Source organism: Rhynchophorus ferrugineus, unplaced genomic scaffold (assembly GCF_030347505.1).
Source record: "Rhynchophorus ferrugineus isolate W39M unplaced genomic scaffold, kcgeb_rfMv2 rfM11, whole genome shotgun sequence".
In the NCBI taxonomy this organism is placed as follows: Eukaryota; Metazoa; Arthropoda; class Insecta; order Coleoptera; family Curculionidae; genus Rhynchophorus; species Rhynchophorus ferrugineus.
In genome coordinates this window covers 16,858,794-16,885,502 of record NW_027472590.1, presented here as the reverse complement: position 1 = coordinate 16,885,502, position 26,709 = coordinate 16,858,794, and the positions used below count along the sequence as shown (strand labels likewise).

The 26,709-nt window shown below is 31.7% G+C and overlaps 2 protein-coding genes across 2 annotated transcripts in view; one reads left to right on the top strand and one right to left on the bottom strand.

Moving 5' to 3' along the window:
• fs(1)N (female sterile (1) Nasrat) overlaps positions 1 to 25,353 on the bottom strand; it is a 44,073-nt gene extending 18,720 nt beyond the window's left edge. The window contains exons 1-20 of the mRNA XM_076417131.1: positions 25,179 to 25,353; positions 24,951 to 25,127; positions 24,768 to 24,898; positions 24,563 to 24,717; positions 24,081 to 24,506; positions 23,863 to 23,960; positions 23,658 to 23,815; positions 22,739 to 23,079; positions 20,806 to 21,053; positions 20,508 to 20,749; positions 20,353 to 20,458; positions 20,139 to 20,296; positions 12,055 to 12,234; positions 11,346 to 12,003; positions 11,159 to 11,286; positions 6,885 to 7,236; positions 3,067 to 3,215; positions 2,764 to 3,010; positions 2,502 to 2,710; positions 2,035 to 2,451 (exon numbers count right to left, since the gene is read on the bottom strand). Of these exons, the coding sequence (XP_076273246.1) occupies positions 2,035 to 2,451; positions 2,502 to 2,710; positions 2,764 to 3,010; positions 3,067 to 3,215; positions 6,885 to 7,236; positions 11,159 to 11,286; positions 11,346 to 12,003; positions 12,055 to 12,234; positions 20,139 to 20,296; positions 20,353 to 20,458; positions 20,508 to 20,749; positions 20,806 to 21,053; positions 22,739 to 23,079; positions 23,658 to 23,815; positions 23,863 to 23,960; positions 24,081 to 24,506; positions 24,563 to 24,717; positions 24,768 to 24,898; positions 24,951 to 25,127; positions 25,179 to 25,293 (4,695 nt within the window). The 5' untranslated portion in view covers positions 25,294 to 25,353. The remainder of the gene's footprint in view (positions 1 to 2,034; positions 2,452 to 2,501; positions 2,711 to 2,763; positions 3,011 to 3,066; positions 3,216 to 6,884; positions 7,237 to 11,158; positions 11,287 to 11,345; positions 12,004 to 12,054; positions 12,235 to 20,138; positions 20,297 to 20,352; positions 20,459 to 20,507; positions 20,750 to 20,805; positions 21,054 to 22,738; positions 23,080 to 23,657; positions 23,816 to 23,862; positions 23,961 to 24,080; positions 24,507 to 24,562; positions 24,718 to 24,767; positions 24,899 to 24,950; positions 25,128 to 25,178) is intronic.
• Positions 25,354 to 25,685: 332 nt separating this feature from the next.
• Positions 25,686 to 26,707, top strand: LOC143204542 (uncharacterized). The gene is made up of 2 exons (XM_076417130.1): positions 25,686 to 26,076; positions 26,298 to 26,707. Exons 1-2 carry the CDS (start codon positions 25,767 to 25,769, stop codon positions 26,408 to 26,410), a joined length of 423 nt encoding a protein of 140 aa, XP_076273245.1. The 5' UTR covers positions 25,686 to 25,766; the 3' UTR covers positions 26,411 to 26,707.
• The last annotated feature ends 2 nt before the right edge of the window (positions 26,708 to 26,709 follow it).

The following is a 26,709-nucleotide window of genomic DNA, read 5'->3' as shown; positions in this document are numbered from 1 at the left end:
TTCTTCATTACGTTAGTGATGAGAGGTTATAAGCTGGAAAACTTTGTTTAGACGCTTCGCTTATTTTGATAAATTTCGATTCGCTACTTAATATTTTTGACTATATGGTTAAAAATGCCGAGGCCAAATAATTAGTCAGTCAGAAACAGATTATCTCTCTAATCAATTACTTCGACCATGAATGAGATTATGGCAGCCTGTCCTTGCCAGTAAAACGCGTTAGAGAGGTAAGTATGGATACTATTAAATATGAAGCTGTTGGGGGTTTATTTGAAATATTTTTATTGTATTGCAGCTACACTGAATATTAGTGTAGCCGCTATATCTAAAATATCTCAAATTAACTAAAACTATTATATAATTTTGGATTTACCGAGAAGAAAGTATCTACATACCTTGATGTTAGCTCTATTCAAGATTAAATTATCAGATATTAATTAAGATTAAATTTGGGTGAGTAGTTCTTTCAATATAAACATAAAAGAATAATAACAAATAGAACAAACAATAAAACAATTATTTCAGAGGAAACTATTAATTTGGGAAGTATCCATAGAAAACATAGCAATATGCAGCTCTTTGAGGGATATAAGTCATCATTTCAAACACTGTTAGGAAATATAGGGTTTAAATAGTATAAAGATAACCCAAAGTCATCCAAAATAATCCAGACATTGTTTTTAATCGAATTCATTTTTTAAAAGCATATAATAAACTTCAGGAAGGCTTCTCATTTCAGTTTGTGTATAGAAATAGTTATTTCAAAAGAGAACATTAGGCCACCCTTAACAGGATGCTAATAAAAAGATTCTAAAGAAAATAAAAGTTGATTGAAAAAGGTAATAGTTAGATTTATAAAATTTGATTAGGTGTTATTCTTTATGATAGCTGAAGGCTGAAATTAAGGATCGGCTTGCAATACATCAATTAAATTTTGAAGATACCATGTTAACGAGTGAAGTATTTCAAATTACCACTTAGTGAATATAAATGCAACATTTTATTGTGTCTTATCCAATTTGCTTTTTTAGAAATAGGCCTGAAAAAAGATACACAGTAGGTCATATGGTTGAATAATATGGCTGTAACGTCTTCCTCCCTATCACTGCATATTCAATCAAATCGAATTGTTATGGGATGTGGCAAAAAATAACTACAGTAGATATGCAGGTCGTGAAAGATGTACAAGCAAGAACTGCTTAGATATGTGGAAAGGATTGTCTACAATAACACATTTCAGTTGGAAACAGTTCAAAATGAACTCCATCAGGCACACAGAAGAAGAAATTGACAAATGGTGGAATTGTTAACTAGTGTTTCGAAATTAACAGCTTAGTTATTGAATGGACAGTGAGTGAAACTTTTTGGGTGGGGAACTATGATTCAATGTTGATAATGCCAAGGCAGGATGATGAGAATGAAACAACTAAGGTTAGTATATAATTAATATAGGATAACTATAGAAAATCATATTGTAGAGTATGAAAGATCTGTGTGAATAGATATGTGCGTAATTATTCATTTGGTTAAAATGTACGGGGAGAGAACGAATACTAACTGTTTTACAGATATGATAAACACATTGAGGGAAATGCAGTGATTAATTCTAATTTTATCAAGAAAAATGCACACTGGTAGTAACAGAAAAGACTAAGGAGAGATAATACAGTGATATCAGAATGATTTGACACGAAAGCACAGCAATGAAGGAAACAAGAACTAAACTTAAAAAGGTAAATATGTTCTCTAATGAAAATAAAATTCACTACTTGGATGTACAATTATTAATTATGTGTATTAAACCTCCAGGGGATACCATAGGTGGTTTAAAAAAGGTTTCACTGTAAATATAATAAAATAACTCTAACCCACAAACTATTGTGGCTGTTTAATTAACTGTAGTTTAAGTCCTTCAATAATATATATATTAAATGTACTAAAATGTTAAAATAAATTATATTTGAGATGACGTGAGTTCACCGCTACTTTGTATAGACTATATACTAAATACTTCATAAGAATAGAAAAACTTACAGTTAATCCTTTGACCAACCCAAACCTCCTATTCTCTTTGAAGTTGGCATCGGTAATGAATTGTTTCAAGTTAATCCCGTTTAGGGTACCATTACCTTCCACCACATCGATTAAATTGATGTTCTCGATGATTGTCCAGGGATTCTGAACTATCTCCATTTTGGTTGAGTTCAAAGGGATAAAAGACCGATTCCACTGCACTATGTCTATGCCGTTAATGAGACCATGAATATTCAAATTACTGGCGGTCCAATCTTGAGCGTTGAAGCTATAAATGCCGTTAAGTATTTGATCAGTGTTGGTATAAACGATTTTCGAGGTGGGCTTGTTGTTGATTGCTGGGGTGGTAAGTTTGTTTTCTATTAATACGTTGTTCAGAAACACTATATCGGATGGTATGTCTTGTGGAACGTTAGCCTAAAATATATGATCAAAAAAATTACGAAACATTTGGAAACCATGCATACCAAAAGAGTTCGACTTTTCTCAGTCATGAGATCAATTCCGTTGACTTTATTGGCAACTGATACATTATTAGCAACAATAAGTTCATCAAAGATTAAGTTTTTAATAACCTGAGTTGATTTTAAGGGAACAATAGCATCCATACTGATATTATTAACATATTTGGTGTTCAAATTTTCATGAATAAAGACGTTCTTAAAATTATAAGTACCTTAAAAACAAATGAATTAACGATATTTCTTTATTAAAACACAATGATCCAACCTGTTAAACGTCCCTTAGTAACAAAAACCGCGTCATTTAAATAATCCGTGAGACTTTCGCCAAATAACTTGTTCGTTTCTAATTTCCTATCGATGTTAAAGGTTTTCTGGATACCAACAGGTGATAGAAATTTCACATGGCCTTCTATAATAGCGTCCTTAGTAACAAGAACCATATCATTGGCAAAATCAGAAAGTTTTACTCCATTAATATCGCCACTAATAACCAAGTTCTTGTTGATACTCACCTAAAATATGGTATTGTCTTTTAAATTTTTTAATAATTGCTAAATGAATAACTTACAGAATTTTTAAAAATAGTACTTTTGCTGAGGGTTATGTCTTTATCAGTGTAAACAAGATTATCGAGGAGGTCACTCATGTATATACCATTGATATTTCCGTGTAGTGTTAAATTGTTAACATATACATTCCTTCGAAACATCACTTCACCTAAAATAGTATTTTACAACATAGAAGGGACTTTCAAAACTTAAATCACTTTTTTAACACATTGTTACTAGTCGTTGCCAATTCATATAGGATTTGTTTTGACAATAACTTGAAACTACATATACAGGAGATGGACAAAATAACATAACAATTATATTATTTATTATTATGACAATAACAGGTCAATTGAAAAGTCCCCGACTTGGCACATAGATGGCGCTACTAGAATTTAATCGTTATGTTTTTTAGTTAGCCCTGCCTCTCAAAAAATGCGTGTATAAATTTGACAGCTGTCGTATCATTAGTTTGCGAATTATAGCATTTTGAGTGAAGCAACTTTTGTTATTGTGAAAAAAATGGATAAAAAGGAATTTTACGTGTTGATGAAATATTACCTTTTGAAGTCAAAAAATACAGTTGAAGCAAAAACTTGATTTGATGCCGAGTTTCCGGACATTGCCCCAGAAAAATCAACCATCAAGGATTGGTATGCTAATTTTAGACGTGGTAAAATGAGCACCGAAGGCGATGAACGCAATTGACGCCCAAAAGAGTTTGTTACCGACGAAAACAATAACAAAACCACAAAATGATTTTGAATGACCGTAAGTTGAAATTGAATGAAATAACAGACACTCTAAAAATATTAACTGAACTTGTATCATATCATTCACGAATATTTAGGTATGAGAAAGCTCTGCAAAATGGGTGCCGCGCGAGCCCACTCTTAACCAAAAACAACGACGAGTTGATGATTCAGAGCAGTGTTTGAAGATGATCAAACGTAATAAATCTGACGAGTTATTGCATCGATATGTGACAATGGATGAAACATGGCTCCATCATTTCACAAGTCCAATCGACAGTCATCCGAGTAGACTGCACACGATGAACCCCCTCCAAAGCGTGGGATAACGCAACAGTCGGCTGGCAAGGTTATGGCGTCTGTATTTTGGGATGCACATAGAACGATTTTCATTGACTACCTTGAAAAAGGAAGGACCATCAACAGCGAGTATTACATAGCTTTCTTGGACCGTTTGAAGGACGAAATCGCCGGAAAACGGCCGCATTTGAAGAAAAAGTAAGTTCTGCTTCACCAAGACAATGCACCGTGTCACAAGTCAATGAAAATGATGTCAAAAATCTATTTCTATTTCCTGTTTTCAGATCTCAAAAGAATGCTCCCTGGGAAGAAAATTTCGTCGAATGAAGAGGTGATCGCCGAAACTGAGGACTATTTTGAAGCAAAGGATAAATCATACTACAGAAATGGTATCAAAAAGTTGAAGGGTCACTATAATCAGTGTATCACCCTCGAAGGGAATTATGTTGAATAAAAAAAACTAATTTTGCCAAAATGTGTTTTACTGTGGTAGGCCTGGGACTTTTCAATTTACTTGTTATGTATTTGTTAATAAGGTGTTTAGCCACCATTTGTTCTGAAGGCAGCTGCAATTATTCACGTAATAGATTCGTGGGGTGTCTGAATATAGTTTCAAATGGTATGTTGTTCCATTTTTGTACCTAAACATACACCAATTGCTTCAATATTCTCACCTCACTCTCTGCTGTAAAGCTCCATATAACGAGTCAATTATATTGAGATCTAGAAATTGTTAGATGGTGTCAGTCTTTTCGGCTGTGCGTCATCATCCTGGAATATGGCAGAGTTCAGCAGCAATATTCTAGTAAAAACTAATCTAGTCATAGTAAGAACTTCATTATAGGGGATGTCGAAGTATTCATACGCAATAATCCGGTAGTTGATATGAATGAGAGGGCCAGCTGAATATCAGCATAAGGAATCCTGTGCCATGCTTGACTATAGGAAGCAGTCAGTCCGAATCGTAAGAGTTGTCTTTAAGTTCTCCATACATAAACCCGACTATTTGTAACTTGTTAACTCCCGCCGTACTGTATCAGTAACGTTTATATATGTTAAAACACAATTTTTTGGCAAAACTAGTTTTTTTTATTGAACATAATTGCCTTCAAGGGTGATTATAGCGACCCTCCAACTTTTCGATGCTATATTGTAGTACGACTCACTGACTTATGACACAGTGCATTGTCTTGGTGAAGTAGCACTTTTTTTTTCTTCAAATGCTGCCACTTTCGGCGATTTTGTCCTTCAAACGGTTCAATAACGCTATGTAATAGGCGGTGTTGATGGTCCTTCCTTTTTCAAGGTAATCGATGAAAATTATTTCAAGGGCATCCCAAAATACAGATGCTATAAACTTGCCAACAGACTGCTGTGTTTTCCCACGCTTTAGAGCGGGTTCACCGTGTGCAGTCCATTCGGATGATTCTCGATTGAACTTCGGAGTGAAATGACGGAGCCATGTTTCATCCATTGTCACATATCGACATATCGAAAAACTCGGGTTTATTACACTTGATCACCTTCACACACTGCTCCGAAACATCAACTTGTCGTTGTTTTTGGTCAAAAGCGCGGCACCTACTTTGTACAGAGCTTTCTTATACCCAAATATTCGTAAATGATATGATGTAAACGTTCAGTTGATATCTTTAGAGTATCTAATATTTCATTCAATTTCATTTTATGGTCATTCAAAATCATTTTGTGGATTTTTTTAATGTTTTCGTCGGTAACAACCTCTTTTAGGCGTCCACTGTGTTTACCATCTTCGGTACCCATTTCACCACGCCTAAACTTATCATACCAATCCTTGATAGTTGTTTTTTCCAGGGACAGTGTCCAGAAACTCGGCATCAAGCCAAGTTTTTGCTCCAACTATATTTTTTCCCTTAAAAAATTTGTCATAATTCACAAATGATCCGACAGCTGTCAAATTTATACACGCATCTTTTGAGGGTTAGGGCCATCTATGTGTTAGGCCGGGGAGTTTTCAATTGACCTGTTTTTCTTTTCCTACATTTTACGCAAACTGCAAACAAAGAGTTTTCCGTGGTCTCTAAATATCATTTATCTAGTTTTCGAATTCTTATTAATTTTTATTGGACTTGCATTCAATTGTTAATGCTGGAGGAGCTTACTCTTCTTTTTAACGATCAAAATATATAATTGAGCTCGCTTTGTCCGATATGAATGCCACTTACAACATATAGAAGAGACCTGTTAAGAAAATCTGGCTATTTAATGAGAAAATCTAGATAACGACCTAAGCGAACTTGGGACCAACACAAGAGCAACCCAGGTATCCAAGATTTATTGCAGAAAAGAGGAAAAAGTAAGAATATTAAGCAGAAGCAATAAAGAATGAGGCAAATTTGCATCCGGAACATGAGGCATTAGACATTAAATATGACATATCTACACCACTTAGTGTACCCGTTTTAATTATAACAATAATTACTATACTATAAATTAAACAGTATAGACGGAATCCTTAATATATCGACCTCTTCCGCAAAAAGAAAAATGTTTAGCCTCGAAGACAATTGTGGTTCTCAATATCTTGAATAATGTCTAAAAAGACGAACAACAAATCATTGAAAATGAAGGTTCTGCTTATATTTATAATATTTAATATATTGATTAAAATACATACTGCTAAATAATTTTAAATAATTAGAAATCAAATAATATCTCTTAAGATATTATTTTAAGATTTTTTTAAAGATATCAATCACTACGGCAAATGACTAGTAAGAATATAATTTAAACCATCTACCAACCTTTCATTATTATTGATGACTGGTTAAAATTGATGTTGGTAAAGACCTCATCAACGTTCACATTATTCAACAAGCCACTGATGCTTAAATCATCTTTTATTGATACATCACCCTGGATAAGTGTAGTACCAACAATTTTTTGTTTTCCCTCCTTGCGTAACACATTTTCCAATTTGATATCGTTAATTTCATCAATTTCCAACAATTTCTTAACGTTGATACCTTTCTCGAACACTAAACCATCCTGGATTTTCACACTGTTTTCATTCTTAAAAACAATGTTGTCTACTAATTTGTCGAAATTAACTGATGATAAAGTTCGTATTTTTACTGAATCAAAATAGGCGTCACCCTAAAATATATCACTACATTTTAGATTAACACTACATCTGTAAAAGATAATTAAATATATTAAACATTGTTATAATACGTGAATCAGAAAAATCTGCTCAGATGAATATATTTATATAGTATATCTAAAGTTATTTTGGACATATGTTATCAAGATGTTTAATGTATTGCCTGCCGCTATTTGTAAATTCGTTTTAGAATCACCCAATATGTTCCTCTTGAGTCACAATGCTGTGTGATAAGTACACACGTGTAACTGAACTAGCCTACCAAAGTTAACCGGAAAACTTTGGACAAACGTATGCAAAATTCTTCAAAACAACAGTGATAAGAGATTATAATTCGGCAAACATTATTTTAATGCTCTGCTTGTTTTTAGAAATTTCAAATCGCTGCTTATTATTACTCTGATTGAAAATTTCGAAGCCAAACAGAACAGATTGCCCCTCTAATCAGTTACTTTGAACACGAACGAGATAAGGGAGGCTCGCTCTTGTCAGTAGAATTGGGAAAGGTAAACAAATATACTGTTAAATATTAATTTGCTATTTTTATTATTTTTACTGCTATATTTTTAGCGTGTTGCAGCTGCCCTGAATATTAGTATGGACACGGTCACTGATATATCTCCGGATATTACTTTTAAAAGTATACAATTTTAAAAATCATATAATAAAATGAATGAAGACTTATTCCAATTTACTTCTTTAGATGAGTCATGGATATATCAAAATGGGACAGATACACCCAATGGCCACTGATGGCAAGAAAATAATAAAAATAGTGTTATGACAACAAAAGCTGATGGAAATAGGTAAACGTTGAAATAACAATTGATTAGGTTTTATTAGTCATAACATTTATTAATAATTCATTGCAGATATATTGTACTTCATGCTGAAAACAGGAACGGTTAATAACACCGTCGTTGCAAATAAATAAATTCGAATAAAACGAAACATGCATAAATCAACCATGCATAACCGCCAGATCGGTAATAAAACACATACACAAATATTTAGGCTCTAGCCGATACGCTTTTAATTATATGAACCCTTAAACGGTAGATTATTGGTTGTTTCTGTTGTACGTAAATCAGCCACACTTTTATTCAATCAATCAATTTTAAATTTGAAACTATATTAAAACGGAAAATGAGTGCATTAAACCTTAACAAAAGGAATCGGACGTCCGAATAATCGTCTGTCCTCTTTTTTTACAAGATATTTAGAATTTCGAAATCAATATTTGATTTAATTTGATGTCTGGTGAACAGAAAACAGCTAAGAAAAATTGTTCTTGCTTAAGGACTGATAGTAATTGTTGTTTCTGGAGAGAGCAAATCATTGCACTAAATTAGTGCTCGCTGGGTTCCAAGGTTGATGACCGAAAATCAAAAACAGGTCAGGTCGGAAACCCTTGAACATCCTCCTCATAGCTCTGGCTTCTCACCTTGTGATTATTTTTTGTTTGCGCCCTTGAAAAAACATTTGGACGCAAAAGATTTAATGGCAAGAATCTATCATATTCACTTAATTTAGCTCCCCCTAATTATCTTTTGTTCCAAATTAATTATGTGATCTTAATTGTTATGTATATTAAAAAAATAAAAAATCAATAAAATGCAAAAGCCACAGAAAAATAATACTGTTAAATGTAAGTTAAAGTAACATAGAAAATAATCAAGTAATATATCAAGAGACAAAATTGAAAAGAGGAATGACTCTTCATTGTGAATTCGCAAAAATAAATCAGCAACAAGTACTATACACTCTAAAATAAAGAATAGAAATAAAATATTTTTAACAAACACTTATATTAACTTAGATTTGTTTTGTTGGTAATTTAATTTTTTATATATGTAACAAAATTATATTATTTTTGTATTTTTTGGTCTTGGTACCGACTTCAAAGTGATCAGTTGGTAGTAGTTAAAATAATATTGTAAATAGGGTTAGGTAGATATTAAGCTAAATTATGTGTATATAGTAAAAAATAAAATACCTATAGTAGATAGGTTAAATAAGGTTTTTTATTTTTACTTAGTTATTACAACGATTATTATGTATATATTTTATATTAAATTGTTTTTTTTTGTGTTAAGTTTGATTATTTTTTTAAATTTTAGTGAGTTCTTTATTTATTTTTTGAAGACGGTTCAATTTTTTGTTAAAAATATTTTATTTTTCTCTTTTTAGTGTTAGATATTTACTCAATAAATTAAGCAGTTATTTTATTAACTGTTATAATCGGTAGGCTAAGTATGGGGAAAAATAGGAATAAAGAAACAATGATTGAAAATAAGGAGCGCTTCAGGACTACGCTACTTAGCCTAAGTGATTTGACAAATGTTCTAACTAAAAACAACAAAAAGTTTAGGAGAGAGGTCTTATATGCTATAGTTAGTGCTTAAAAAGTAAACTTAATGGCTTTTGCACTGAACGACTTCCGATTTTCCGTCAGATCAGCTCATAAATAATATTATACACAAATATTTGATTATTTTAGTTAAAACATATGTGAAAACCTTGTACGTGCCTTTAAAATTTAACCACCACCACCAAAATAAAAACTAGAGAGATACAGATCAAGGCTGATAACACTCCAAATCTTTTCATAGGGTATTAACATAATAGTAATTGCGTTTTAAAAACCGATGGCCCTCAAGTTAGATACATTCCTAAAAAGACAGTTGGAGCAGATGGATGCTTTAGATCCGGATTTTTTAGGTTTATGAGTGAGGTTAATAATGCTTGAAGAGGGAGTTCTGGAGTTTGAAGAAACTGCAGAGTTTATTAGCTGGTAGTTAGAATGTCTTCATGGTTATTACAATTCGGGATTTATGTTTTATCAAAGTTCTGATCAAACTGGGAGTTGACGGAGACACAATTGACGGAGAAATCGATTAACATAAATTTAAAAGATATATACAGCCGAACATAGAACCTCCTCCTTTTTCGAAGTCAGTTAAAAAAACAGTGAATGAGATGGAATAAGAAAAAGCGTCAAAATAGAAGGATGTCTTAACAAGCAAAATAAAAACTATAGAGAAACAGATCAAGGCTGATGACACTCCAAATCTCTTCATAGGGTATTAACATAATGGTAAATGCGTTTTAAAAAGGATGGCCCTCGAATTAGATAAATTCCTAAAAAGGACACTTGGGGCAGCTGGATGCTTTAGATCGGGATTTGTTAGGTTTATGAGTGAGGTTAATAATGCTTGAAGAGGGAGTTTTGGAGTTTGAAGAAACTGCAGAGTTTATTAGCTGGTAGTTAGAATGTCTTCATGGTTATTACAATTCGGGATTTATGTTTTATCAAAGTTCTGATCAAACTGGGAGTTGACGGAGACACAATTGACGGAGAAATCGATTAACATAAATTTAAAAGATATATACAGCCGAACATAGAACCTCCTCCTTTTTCGAAGTCAGTTAAAAAAACAGTGAATGAGATGGAATAAGAAAAAGCGTCAAAATAGAAGGATGTCTTAACAAGCAAAATAAAAACTATAGAGAAACAGATCAAGGCTGATGACACTCCAAATCTCTTCATAGGGTATTAACATAATGGTAAATGCGTTTTAAAAAGGATGGCCCTCGAATTAGATAAATTCCTAAAAAGGACACTTGGGGCAGCTGGATGCTTTAGATCGGGATTTGTTAGGTTTATGAGTGAGGTTAATAATGCTTGAAGAGGGAGTTTTGGAGTTTGAAGAAACTGCAGAGTTTATTAGTTGGTAGGTAGAATGTCTTCATGGTTATTACAATTCGGAGTTTATGTTTTATCAAAGTTCTGATCAAAGTGGGAGTTGTCAGAGGTATTTGAGAAGCGATCCGCTAGGATAGAGGCGTTATTTTAGGACCTGGGATTCTTTTCATACGGGAGATTTTGGATTTGGGGAAGACAGTAATACTTACATTGATGGTTAAATCAACAATATTAGAATTACTCCTATACAGCTTCACCCACATATCTTCATTTAAACTGCTTTCGAAGTCGTGGTTATTTATCGAATTGATATATAAATATCCATGCACATATAAATCTATAAACACATAAACATAAATATATCACAACTAAATCATCAACCAAACACTAACTCACCTACAATATTGATATTATCTAAATACATCAAAATATTACTTATGTTTCCTCTCAATGTTTCATAAGACAACAGAGATTTATAATCGAAATCATTTATTCGAGTAATCTCAATATCATCAACAGATAATTTTTCAGTAGAATATAATGCATCGATATCTTGTCTTTCAACATAACTTAAATAATTTTCGAGTTGTTCCACATCAAAATTAACAATATTTCCTAAGAAATCTCCTTCAATCACTAAATCATCAACCTCCACATTATCAATAAGTTCAGTCTCATTGAAATCATCATCAATGTTATCTGTCTCAGTTGCATTCCAGTTAAAATCGTTTAAAATATCGAATGTCATATTTTCAACCACCACTGGTTCTTTAAATATAAATTTCGAATATTTTGTTGGGCCTCTATCACTATTTATAAAATGGTTGTAAATCTGGGTTATATTTTCACCATTTAATAATCCATCAAGTGTTAAGTTCTCGAAATCTACTGTACTCAAGAAGTTGGTTATTTCTAGATATTGTTCAGTATCTTTGGTAATGAACGAACTGATTGGAATGTTATTAATAGTGTTTGAATCAATGTTTAAGTTTTTACGAACAGAAAAGCTTTGAGTGAATTGTTTCTGTCCTTTAATGATAACAGCAGTTTCATCCTGTAAAAAATGACTTTATATAAATAATTTATGTATCAACAGATTCATTACTTGGAAAATGAAATTATTGAAAAAAGAATCGACATCAGTATCGTTGATACTATCTATTATAATGTTGCCCTCTACTTGTAGCTGGTTAAACGAAACGTTTGCAATAATACGTCGAGTATCCTGAAGATCTAAATTCGGTATAAATTTTTCTAACTGATCTCCTTTAATGTCCCCATCAATCTAAAAAGGTTTATTAATTTATATATTATTTTAATTAGTTAAGCCAAAGGCAATGCTTTCTTTTTAAAGTAAATCTATCAAGCAAGAAAAGCAGATTATTATTTTTGTGCTCAATTAAATATTTCAGTTGTAGTATTATTTAAAATATATAGAATTAAATTAATCAAATTTCCAACAATATATATTCACAACAAATAATCTTGTACATAATCGATATAATAACTTGGGAAGGGGGAGATTAATTGAGTCTTTTCATGTCATCCTGAACTAACTTATTCCTGCAATTTTCAAAAACTTGCTTGAAAAAACTTTCGAACTCACTTCCAACTCAACCATCAACCTAAAAACCATTATGAAACCGACCTAAGATGATAAAAACTACTACGCTTATCCAAATAGCAGATTACACGCATGGTATAGATTATTCATTGAAGATACAAATATTAACCAAAGCCATGCCATGCTGATGTATCGACACACATATGATATTTTTTGACCGATATATCGATATTTTAATATATATATATATATATATATATATATATATATATATATATATATATATATATATATATATACATATATATATATATATATATATATATATATATATATATATACATATATATATATATATATATATATATATATATATATATATTTCTAAAACATTATAAAAAACCATTTTATTATTTCTGATAAACTGAGTATTTCAGTACTTATTTTTAAAGATTTAGTAGTTTTTGATACTTAATTGTATGGGTTTATTAAAAATATTAATATATACACAAAAAAGTGTTGATATTTTTCTACAATATATCAATATATTTTTTTGAATAACATCTCTATTAGATATGCTTAGTACAATCTTAATTATAAATTAATTTATTACTATATATCATTTGTATTTGTATTAATTCACAAGTAAGACGAGTACGAAATAAATACATCAATATGCATCCCTCAATTATAAAATTATAATAACTTAAAATAGTTTACACGTTTAAATATTTTTAACATTTTTTGTGATTGGGGAAGGCATCATCTCTGACTTCCTCTTTTTATCCCTTTTGTTTTATACCTCGATCCAATCAAACTGTTCCCTTGCCTCTAATGCTTCGTCTTCATCAGTAGGGTAATCTTCTGTATAATTAGTATGCGCTTTTGGTGTACCTTGCGTGTCACTTTGCATTTGTAAACGGATAACAACCATATTCTTAGTTAGTTGCAACAGTTGTTGGTTCAAGGTTCAGACGCTCGTTATTCGTCCTTAATTCCTTGTTTTCTTTCATTATTAACTTTTTTAGATAGCCCTAACCCTCAAAAGATGTGTGTATAAATTTGACAGCTGTTGGATCGTTAATTTCTGAATTATAGCATTTTAAATGAAGCAACTTTTGTTCTTGTGAAAAAATAGATAAAAAGGAATTTCGCGTGTTGATCAAATATTGCTATTTGAAAGGAAAAAATACAGTTCAAGCAAAAACTCGGCTAGATGCCGAGTTTCTGGACACTGCCCCAGGAAAATCAACCATCAAGGATTGGTATGCTAAGTTTATACGTGGTGAAATGAGCACCGGAGACGGTGAACGCAGTGGACGCCCAATAGAGGTTGTTACCGACGAAAACATTTAAAAATTCACAAAATCACAAAATGATTTTGAATGACCGTAAAAATTGAAACTGAATAAAATAACAGACACTCTAAAGATATCAACTGGACGTGTATATCATCTGATTCACAAATATAACTCACTTTTGACCAACAACAACGACGAGTTGATGACTCGGAGCAGTGTTTGAAGATGATCAAGCGTAATAAACCTGAGTTTTTGCGTCGATATGTGACAATGGATGAAACATGGCTCTATCATTTCACTCCGAAGTCCAATCGACAGGCATCCGAGTGGAGTGCACACGATGAACCCGCCCCAAAGTGTGGGAAAACCCAACAGTCGGCTGGCAAGGTTATGGCATCTGTATTTCGGAATGCGCATGGAATAATTTTCATTGACAATCTTGAAAAAGGAAGGACCGTCAACAGCAACTATTACATAGCGTTATTGGACAGTTTAAAGGACGAAATCGCCGAAAGACGGCCGCATTTGAAGAAAGACAATGCACCGTGTCACAAGTCAGTCATGGCAAAAATCAATGAATTTGGCTTCGAATTGCTTCCTCATACACCCTATTCTTCAGATATGACCCCCCCCCTCGACTATTTCCTGTTCTCACATCTCAAAAAATGCTCGTTGGGAAGAAATTTTCGGCGAATAATGATCGCCGAAACTGAGGCCTATTTTGCCAAAAAAATGTGTTTTGCTATGGTAGGCCGGGGACTTTTCTGTTGACCTGTAACCTCACTTTGGATAGACCGTAATATATCGATATATCGATATTTTTTTAATATCGAAGACGATATATCAATATTTTTAAATTATCGATCCATCGAAATATCGATATATTTCTCGGTGGCTGACCCCCTCAGGAATCCACGCGTTTGAGTCAGTCCTGGCTGTCCCCGATCACTGCACCTAGGCAGTGGCTAATGTATATACTCCCAACCAAGAACAGACGTATTACACCACCAATAGTAGTGATGACTTAAAATTTTAAACTATCACACTAGTCACCCAAAAAAACGGAGGAGGAGATATAACTAAAGAAACTACCAGGATTCGATCTAATCGCTGGAGAAGAGTTAAAATGACTGCCTAAAAAAAAGCCATATTAAAACTCACATTTGTATTTAATGTCGTTTTTAGACCCATACATATATCTACCTAATGGAAAATGGCGCAAGTGATTAGTGACAGACTTATTTCTCTATTGACAATTATGTCGAAATTTTTTGCGAAAATATTAGGAAATAAGATATTAGATATAATATTGGAAATATTTATAGAAAATAAGAGGATGAAGCCATTAATAAAATGTATAACCTAATCTCAACCAATTAGGAATGAAAAACAATAGCAGAAAACCAAATATGGTCTGTGTTTTCCTAAACGTAACACAAGCCTTCAACATGTATTTTAAAAGTAGTCGAAAATTACAAGTATAGACACAGCCATATTGTCTTCTTAAAAAGAAATCAAAAATGTCAATACATAATAAGATTTTCAGGTACGGCCAAATGTTAAAACCAATATGGTTATACGGTATATAACCCTGAAATTGCACCTGAAACACCAACATGAAGAATATTCAAATATTTTAGGACAAGATGCTGTATAACACAGTAAATACACTTACTACGCAACACTACGCAATGAAGGCTTACTACAGCCAAAGTAGAAATCGAAAAGTTCATTGGAAAATACTAAGCCATGTTACACCTGCATAAAAACTTGGAAACTCTTCAGCTACTAGATAAACCAAACATCGTATGTAGTAGACTGAAGGGAACCAAATTATGGGAACCTGTAGATATGAGCAAATTGAGCGTAAAATGGAAGACGTAAAAAAGAAGCCTATAGATTATAGTTGCATGAACTATAGGGTATAGTAAATAATACCTGTTTAATATAATACCAACATAATTCCAAATAATGAAATATATCGATATTTTTAAGAAAGAATAAAAATATTGATATAACGGCAAAAAAATCGATATTCTCACTCGATATTAAACACTTTAAGAAGTAGGCAAATTTTTAATACATTTTTAAAATTAAGTACCAAAGTGTACTGAAGATTTAAAATTAAGTTTATCGTTAAAAATATCGACTAAACAAAAACCTTATTTAATCTATCTACTACATATATTTTATATTCAACTATATACACACAATTTAGCTTAATACCTACCTAAACCTATTTATCTATTTACAATATTATTTTAACTACTACCCCGAACTACTTTGAAGTCATTATATTTTTTATTTTTAGTGAGTACCTCATTTATTTTTTGAAGTCGGTTCAATTTTTTTGTTGAAAATACTTTATTTTTCGGTTTTTAGCTTTAGATATTTACTCAATAAATTACGCAGTTATTTTATGTAATATTACAATAGGTAGGCCAATTAAAGGAGCAATCCATATGAGAATAATTAAGAATAAAGAAACAATTATTGAAAATAAAGAGCGCTTCAGATCCCGAAGTCCGCTACCTAACCTAGGTGATTTGACAAATATTCTAACTAAACAACAACGAAAAGTTAATATCCCTGCCGGGAATCGAACCCGCGACCTCCGCTTCGGAGCTAAACGCTGTAACCATTACAATATAGAAGCAGTTTTATACAATATTTTTACGAGGTCTGCAAGCAAACTGAATGGCTTTTGCACTAAACGACTTTCGATTTTTCCGCACATCAGCTCAGCAATAACATTATTCACAAATATCTGATTATTTTAGATCAAAAATATGTGAAAATTTTGTACGTGCCTTTGAAATTTAAACGTTTCTCTCGGTTTACCCCCGCCCCCTTCCCCCAACAGATGCTGATTTGGTTCCAATGGGACCGCCTCGGAAGTACACTGTTTGGAATAAAAAAAGAAATTTGAAAATTGGCCCACAATTGACAGAGAAATTGGCGAACAAACATTTTTTTTTTAATTTACAGCCGAACATAGAACCTCCTCCTTTTTCGAAGACTTTTAAAAACAGGTTTTATTATGTACATTCCTGGCATATACATTAAATAATCAAATTTTGTATCAATTATTATTTAACGTAAAACTACTTCCGATTCGATCAAACCAAAATATATCGATTCGAAATATATCGCAAATCAGTAATTAATATTAGTGTTATTCGATTACGAGTTATACAATCAAAATACCATCACTTTCAATTTAAAAAATTTCATGATATATATATATATATATATATATATATATATATATATATATATATATAATCGGCTGGTACATGTTATATACGTCAGTTTTATTTTTTTGTTCTTCGAATTTACATTTTAAAGCTAAAACCTAAAGTTAACTCGACGAACTTAAAGAAGGATCGAGGCTAAACAATATAGAACTATAACAAGAATTCAAAACTCACTTCCACAAAGCTAACATTCATCGAAGGGCTGTGCTTGCGAAACTTTTTATAATAAAAGTACTACGCTGCTAAAGAAGTGGTGTAACGATCATAAAACCTGGACACTTGATAATAAGAGGAATGTAATAGGTCGATGAATCGTCATTTACATTGTGTCCTACAAAATCCCGAAATATTCTATAGAGAATCATTAAAGGGGTCTATGATACGGACTGCCTGTTTTCTACAGTCAAGCATTGGGGAAGTTCCTTTATGATTTGGGCGGAAATATCGTGGTATTCAGGTGATGCTCTCATTCACATCACTCGTCAGATAACTTTAAACAAATATCTTGACCTCCTTAATGATAAAGTTATTAATATGATATTGCAATGATACACAAAACCATAACATTTTCATTCTTGGTTTGAGGAGCACCATAATATCATCAAACATCTTCGCTGGACAACACAATCGCCAAACTTCAACATAATTGAACTATTATGGGGAGATTTAGAACAGAGAATGAGGTCTAGATTTGTATCTCCAATATAATTGAAGCAATTAAGGAATGTTTTGGTACAAAAATGGAACAAAATTCCATTGGAAACTATTTAGATACTGTACGAATAAATTCTACTAAAAAGCTATAACTAAAAATACTCAAAACACACTTGAGTAATACTGTTTCGACAAAAACGGTACGAAGGGAGTTTCACGAAGGTAACTTTCATCGACGGGCTGTGCTTGCGAAATTTTAATAATGGAAGTACTAAGCTGCGAAGGAAGTGGTGTAACGATCCTAAAACCTGTACACTTGTTAATAGGAAGAATGTAATATAGGTCGATGAATCGTCATTTACATTGTGTCCTACAAAAGCCCGACATGTTCTATAGAGAATCATTAAAGGAGTCTACGATACGGACTGCCTGTTTTCTACAGTCAAGCATTGGGGAAGTTCCTTTATGATTTGGGCGGAAATATCGTGGTATTCAGCTGATGCTCTCATTCACATCACTCGTTAGATATCTTTAAACAAATATCTTGACCTCCTCAATGATGAAGTTATTACTACGACTGGCATTTGAAAATGGATGACTAGCAAGATGATAATGCGCTGATACATAAAACCATAACATTTTCAGTCTTGGTTTGAGGAGCACCATAATATCATCAAACATCTTCGCTGGACAACACAATCGCCAAACTTCAACATAAATGGACTATTATGGGGAGTCTTAGAACAGAGAGTGAGGACTAGATTTGTATCTCCAATATAATTGAAGCAATTAACTAATGTTTTGGTACAAAAATGGAACAAAATTCCATTGGAAACTATTTAGATACTCTACGAATAAATTTTACTAAAAAGCTATAACTAAAAATACTCGAAACACACTTGAGTAATACTGTTTCGACAAAAACGGTACGACGGGAGTTCCACGAAGCTAACTTTCATCGACGGGCTGTGATTGCGAAATTTTCATAATGGAAGTACTAAGCTGCGAAGGAAGTGGTGTAACGATCCTAAAACCTGGACACTTGCTAATAGGAAGAATATAATATAGGTCGATGAATCGTCATTTACATTGGGTTCTACAAATGCCCGAAATATTCCATAGAGAATCATTAAAGGGGTCCACGATATGGACTGTCCGTTTTCTACAGTCAAGCATTGGGGAAGTTCCTTTATGATTTGAGTGGAAATATCGTGGTATTCAGCTGATGCTCTCATTCACATCACTCGTCAGATAACTTTAAACAAATATCTTGACCTCCTCAATGATGATGTTTTTACTATGACTGGCATTTGAAAATGGATGACTAGCAAGATGGTATTGCGTTAATACACAGAACCGTACCATTTTCATTCTTGGTTTGAGGAGCACCATAATATCATCAAACATCTTCGCTGGACAACACAATCGCCAAACTTCAACATAATTGAACTATTATGGGGAGATTTAGAACAGAGAATGAGGTCTAGATTTGTATCTCCAATATAATTGAAGCAATTAAGGAATGTTTTGGTACAAAAATGGAACAAAATTCCATTGGAAACTATTTAGATACTGTACGAATAAATTCTACTAAAAAGCTATAACTAAAAATACTCAAAACACACTTGAGTAATACTGTTTCAACAAAAACGGTACGAAGGGAGTTCCACGAAGGTAACTTTCATCGACGGGCTGTGCTTGCGAAATTTTAATAATGGAAGTACTAAGCTGCGAAGGAAGTGGTGTAACGATCCTAAAACCTGTACACTTGTTAATAGGAAGAATGTAATATAGGTCGATGAATCGTCATTTACATTGTGTCCTACAAAAGCCCGACATGTTCTATAGAGAATCATTAAAGGAGTCTACGATACGGACTGCCTGTTTTCTACAGTCAAGCATTGGGGAAGTTCCTTTATGATTTGGGCGGAAATATCGTGGTATTCAGCTGATGCTCTCATTCACATCACTCGTTAGATATCTTTAAACAAATATCTTGACCTCCTCAATGATGAAGTTATTACTACGACTGGCATTTGAAAATGGATGACTAGCAAGATGATAATGCGCTGATACATAAAACCATAACATTTTCAGTCTTGGTTTGAGGAGCACCATAATATCATCAAACATCTTCGCTGGACAACACAAGTTTTTGGTACAAGAATAGGTCAAAATTCCAATGGAAACTATTCTGACACTCTACGAATCCATTCTGCGAAAAATTGCAGATATTTTAAAAGGCAAATGGTAGCCCAACACGTTATTAATAAATAAATATTGTATATATGTCAAGTGTTCATATTATTATGTTCATCCCCTGTATATGCCCAACACCATGGACAGCCGTTTATATCATTCTATGTCGGCAATTAATAAAATATTAATAAGAATGTAATAAAGTTTTACTCACATTGATCTCAGATATAATTTCCAAATTGTTAAACGTTATGTTGCCAGAAATCTTCTGATCAGTGTTTAAAGTTACTAGATCATTCAAATCGATGTCATTGATCATCGTCTCAGTCGAAACTTTGTAGCCCCTTACTACATCATTAAATATTTTTTCTCCTGAAATCATAAAACTTATACTTTATACCTATAATTAATATTAAGATGCTACACACCTGTTATTAAAAGTGTATCATCATTTGAACTAAGACTAACATAGTCTTCGGGATATTTTAATTTATTTAAATAATCAGTAGAGGCATTCCCGGTAATATTTAGCATCTATACAAGAAAGATTAATATGTTTTAAATTAAGTAAAAATTAACTTACGCCAGATATAGAAAGATCCGTAATATGACATTTGAAAGGCTTATAACACAAAGTCTTGAAAAATTCTTCAACATTTTGGACCCCGTTAATATTTTCCACAGTCAAATTTCCTGGAATATAGATCTGATCTTGTTTCCAAGTTAGTGGTAATATTGAAGGAGACATCGATGAAGTGTTAAAATTATTCAAAAATTTTATGTTTGAATTATTACTGGACGTTAACATTTCAATATTCAAGGGATCTTAAATTATATTTAATAATATAGTCGTATTAAAAACACTCTTAGATCTACCTTACCAGTTATATTATGTATATCAACCCATTCGCGTGTAATATCTATATCATTTATAACACCCGAAGTAAGAAGAACGTTGGAAACTTGGGTTATGCTGGATATATCCAAATTACCATCTAATTCATAATGATTTGACGAATTGTAAAGAAATTGGTTGGCTTCTACACCATTCACATTTTCAAAAACTATATTATCAACGGTTAGGATTTTAAATAATTTTTCACCAGTAACATTTTGTAATAAGTCTTTCCTAAAATAATTGTTATATATAGAAATATAATATATAACACATTGAACTACTACATTATTCAATAAACATTGTCATCTAAGAAGGAAACACGATTTTTGTTATGTAAAATGTGTTAAAATAAATAAAAATGGTATGAGATATTATATGGGCATTGATAGGTAGAAAACTTGAGAAAGGCTAGACGAATTCGGCTAAGTCCTGTTAAGCAAGTCAAACATGGGGTATTTTTCCGTTAGACGTGCTAGTCAGCTGGTCTTCTTATTCACATCACTGGTCGGATTACAGATATTTTGGTACAAGAATGAGACAACCTGCAGACACTATAAACCTATTCTGAGAAGAATTGCAACTATTTTAAAATCAATTGGCTCAATACCTTATTAATCAATAAATATTGTGTATATGTCAGGTGTTGCTGACGATACAGCGGGTTTATCATCACACGAGGATGCTTTATTTACCAGAAGCCACAATAAGAAGAAGAAGCCAGAAGCCACCACAGATATCAGCCACAAGAAACCTCCAACTTCATCTTAACAAAGTCGAATCGTGGTTGAAAACGTGACGTATCGAAGCAAATGAGACAAAATCTACCCATCTACAGCAAGCATACAAAGTTAAATATCTGGGAATGCATTTCGATCGACGTTTGACATGGAAAAACATATAATTACAAAACGCAAACAGCTTGGGCTTAAACTAAACTAAATATAATAACTGATTCTCCATAGGTTCTAGAAGTGTTGCGAGTCATCGTCGATGCCCCATATTACGTGCCCAACAAACTGATTCAGCGGATAATTAGGAGATTAATAAAAAAATTTATGTCAGGTGTTCATGTTATTTAGTACCTATTTTTTATTAATAGTTGTGTTGAAGCTTTAAAAAAATATATTACTCTTGAGAATGAGACCAATAATAAAACAGAATACTCTGATTAGTTTAGATTCAGACAGAAACGCATAACAATCTGATCAACTCCATGATCTACAGTTTTGCTGGATATATCACAAGCCTTCGATAGATCTTGGCGCAAAGTAAACTAAAAGTAAACCGACGATTCAGAATCAAACTAGAGGACAAATATTTTATATTAAAGGGTAGGGCTTTAGATATAAAATAATAGACTAATCCAAACAATGGCACATAAAACTAAACAAACTTAAATATATTCTTATCAGCTTTCAAATGACTAAACAATCCTGTTTTGTAAATGGCACTACTTTACCATATGAGAATAGTGACAAATACATACATTAGGCATTACACTTGACATTAGGTAAAAAATTAGTAGAGCTAAAAATTAAATCCCCACCTGTCAAAGAGTTAATCTAAAAGTTATCCAGGAAAAACGAAGCCAAGCTACAACTCCATAAAAACTCACAGACTTTGTAGCTACTAAACAAAACTTACCTCTGTATTGGTGCATGAGTGAAGCGAGTGTAAAGCAAGAGGACAGAACAAAAGCTTATAGTGTCGGACGAAGTATAATGTGATCACATGTATGATAAATTAATAGTTGGTCTACGAAACCAGTTTAATATAGAATTAAATTTTAAAATAAATATATTTTAACTACGTGTTTTAAGCATTTCAAATAAATTTTAATTATCCAATAATTAGTATAAGTAAGAAACAGAATAATGTAAGACAGCAACAATCAACAATAATGTTAATCAACTAACCTAGCAATATCTTGTAAGAGTGCAGTAGCATCTTCCTTGCCCATATAAATAGTGTCAATTGAATCAGTCTGTAATTTTCCATTTATTTCGACCAAGTTATTAAACGTAATGCTATCGAATTTTCCTGATAATGGTTCAAACTTAAAACCATCGACTTCTGCTTTTAGTGATTCGATTTCCATTTTTAACTTATTCAGTTCGTCGTTAGATGAGCCTTCGTCTAGAGATAGTTTTAAAATTGGAGAGCTAGAAACGTTCTGTGATTCTTCAAACCGGTCACTATTATGTGATTGGGGATTAATTATATTTTCGTATTCGATTTTCTGTTTAGTTATGATTTTCTGTAAAAGTAAAATGTCAAAAACGTAAAGTTTGCATAAAAATTAAAGTAATATTACAATATATAGGTTTACGAAAACATTTATATAAATTAAATGTATTCATTTTTTTTTAGAACAATATGGTGATAGATATTTAAAATAAATATTAAACCGACATGGTGAATGCGTCATATTACTGAATATTTCTCTATCAAAAAATGTTCAACTTCAACATTATTAAAAATATTCTAATGCTAGTAGTGAAATAATTCAATGCTGCTCATAAAAAACAGAATATTAAATAGCTTTGCAAAATAACTTTGAGAAATATGGTGAAAAAAAATATCTAAAATAAAAAATTAGACAATATGGTGAATGCACCGTGCTCTTAATTTCTCTCAATCAAAAAATGTCAACCTTTATATCATCGACTAGTCCAGACCATTACGCCTACATCTACATCATCCATTAGTGCAAACTTAATAATAATCCAATGTCAACCATAAAAATAACTTTCAAAAATATTTTTCTTTTACTTTGATATGGTGAATGCGCTTTTCCCTTATTCGAACTCTACAAAGTATCTTACACATACTTACATCCAAATTATCTCTGAGTTGTTTCAGATTGTTCATTGTCTCTTCCTTTGGATGATCTATCTTACGTATGTTAACATCAATGTTTAAAATCAAAGAAGCATTATTCACTTTCGGTATCACTAATCCTAGATAATCCAGTAGAGTTATAAAACCAGAACCTACAAATTAAGTGTAAGAAAGACAAGAGTATAATATTTAATCTAACCAATAAGTCCAGTGGATAAATTTGTTTCCAATAAACAACTTAAACCATCATAGGTCTCATTGAAAATAACACATGGTATATCTTCATGTTGTTCAAATCTAATGAAAAAAAAAATCGAGAATAATTGATTATAAGTAAACAGTAATTTTAGAATAATATTATAATTTTAATCAAATATATAAATGATTATTTTCTAGATACTAGTTTAAAAATGCTACCTGTTGCCATTATACGTAAATACGTCCACCTTCAAAGAAGTATGCAAGTCGTAGCTCACTTCTCTTTGAGCTAATAATAAAGTCTCATCTCTGTAAGTTTGTATTGGTATAGCCTTCAAATACTGTATACCATACATATGCGAGTTCTTAACATCTTCCTTGACCATTTCTGATTGTCTAATCTGATAAATGCTCGCATTTAATCCATTGAATGCAATAAATGACTTAAACCCATTTTCAAAGGCAACTACTTGATCTACTTGAAAAGAAGTGATGTTTTGAAATGGGATAAACCGATTTTTGTCCAGCTGATATATTTCAACAAAATTGAGAGACGGCTGTGGTACTGATAAATAGCAGTGAGTTCCAATATTGTTGATCGCCACAGAAGCGGCTGGTTCATATAGATGTATTGCCTGATAAAACCTAAAAAACGAAAGCTACTTTTCTACCTGTCCTATATGTTAAAACAAACGTATTACCAACGATTGAAAGGTTTAATTGTAAATTCATAAATATCTAAGGAGGTTGTATTTAATGAGTTAGTACCAACTGTTACTAGTACATCTCTATTTCCAATTTTAGTAAATGAAAAGTGAGATAAAGTTTTCTCCAGAGTCCAAGTCCACACATTAATCTAAAATAATTCTATATAATGATATAATTAAACATTGTTTAAATACATACCAGATCACTTGATTGTAAAGTATACCATAGCAACTTGTATTGTTCTCTATTATATACAATTATTATACTTTCATCCTTACCATTTTTTCTTGTATGGTAAATATTTATATCCGTTATTGATGTATTTAGGTCTAAAAAATTAAAAATTATTAGAATATTTATAATAGAATATATGGTTTCTACCCTTTGTTAGACTTCTTATTTGAGGTAAACTTCTCACTTTTTCGGCAAATATTATAGCCAACGATGTTGCATTTAAAATACCTACATTATAAGATACTTTTCCATTATTTAACGATTTCCACCTTAAAGCTGTAAAATTTAATTGATAAGATGCCGCAACTCGTTCTATATATATTTCTAAAACAATAAAGAATTAATTCAAAAATATAGTCTTAAGGCAAACTTTACCTTCTCTATTAGTGTTTTTAAAAGTATTTTCGTATGCAAGCCAATCATTATCTAACGAAGAACACGGTACAAATATTAATAACAAATTACAAATTTGGTATAAACTTTTTAACATTTTATATAAATAAATTAATTAAACAAAACCCATAACGTATGATTTTAAGGCTTATATTTTTAACATCGACTGTTAACAACTACGAAGAAGATAAATGTAAAATTTAGAATTTAAAAAAATATAGTAAAAAATGTAAAGGGAATATTATTTTAATATTCGAGTATTTTTAGTTGCATAACCACCTAGCAAAAACAAATATAATTTTTATATATTATTATTGTAAATATTATGTATACAAACATTATTATCTTATCTTCATATCATATTTTTGTACTGGAATGTATATCTTACAATTCATAATAAATTATAAATGAACATTTTTATATTTATAGAATATGAGTCATGTTAAGTCTAATCACTACAAATAGATGGCATTTCTAGTCCAAAAATAAATATTATTTGAAAAGTTAACCTAAAAAAAGTAAAAGTTGTTTGTAACGTTGTGTCCGCTGTGCCTTACTAAAACGGTAAAAATGCGAGGAAACCTAACAAATCAGTCGACCGTAGAAACTCTCACATTTGGAGAAGTTCAAAGCCCGTTTAATTTAAAGATGGATCAAAAGAATCCAATAATAAACGTGTCTGCAAATGTATATTATGGTTACCAGCTACTAACTAAGGCACAGGACGATACCGAACCGATGCATTGTGATGTTCAATCCCGCAGTAAATCTTGTGTTGAAATGGAAGTTTCTAATAATGAATATACTTTCAACATGAGAAAACGTGTAAGAGATTATTCTGAAGCACATTATCCTATTTGTAAAAAAAGGCGCCAAAATGGTAAGCATTAGAAACATTGCTACACATGCCTTTTTTCAATTTCTATATATATATTTATGTTCACAAAACTATATTGAAGTGTATTTAAATATATAAAATAGTATATTACTAATTAATAACAAGTAAATTTGTTGGTGATGTCACTGTTCTATTATGAAGTCAGCAACACAACTATTTTTAAAAATGATTATGTTTTAAAAGTAATGTAGTAATTCTGTTAGAGGTGCCAAAATATTCACAGAGATGCTCTTTGAATAAAGCATTGTTGGAAGAAGAGCTTTTACAAGAAACTCATGGTTGCAGCTACTATCATTGGGTTGCAAGTAATATATAGAAAATTTTTAAAGAAAGTTACCAGGTTCACAGTACAGTAAAGTTGTGAAAAACTTCTGTTTACTGCATTTAATGCATATATGTACAACCTAAGTATAGATTTTTGTATACACTTGATTGTATTATATTTTTGTACATTGTAAAAACTACTGTTATATTATCTATATGTATTTTCACGTCAGGATAATAACATAGTTTAAAGATTTATTATTACTAATTTAATATGAAAGAATTTAACAAATGTATTAGTAATAAGGACATATTTTGTACATTTAAAATTAATAAATGATCAAAGTCATG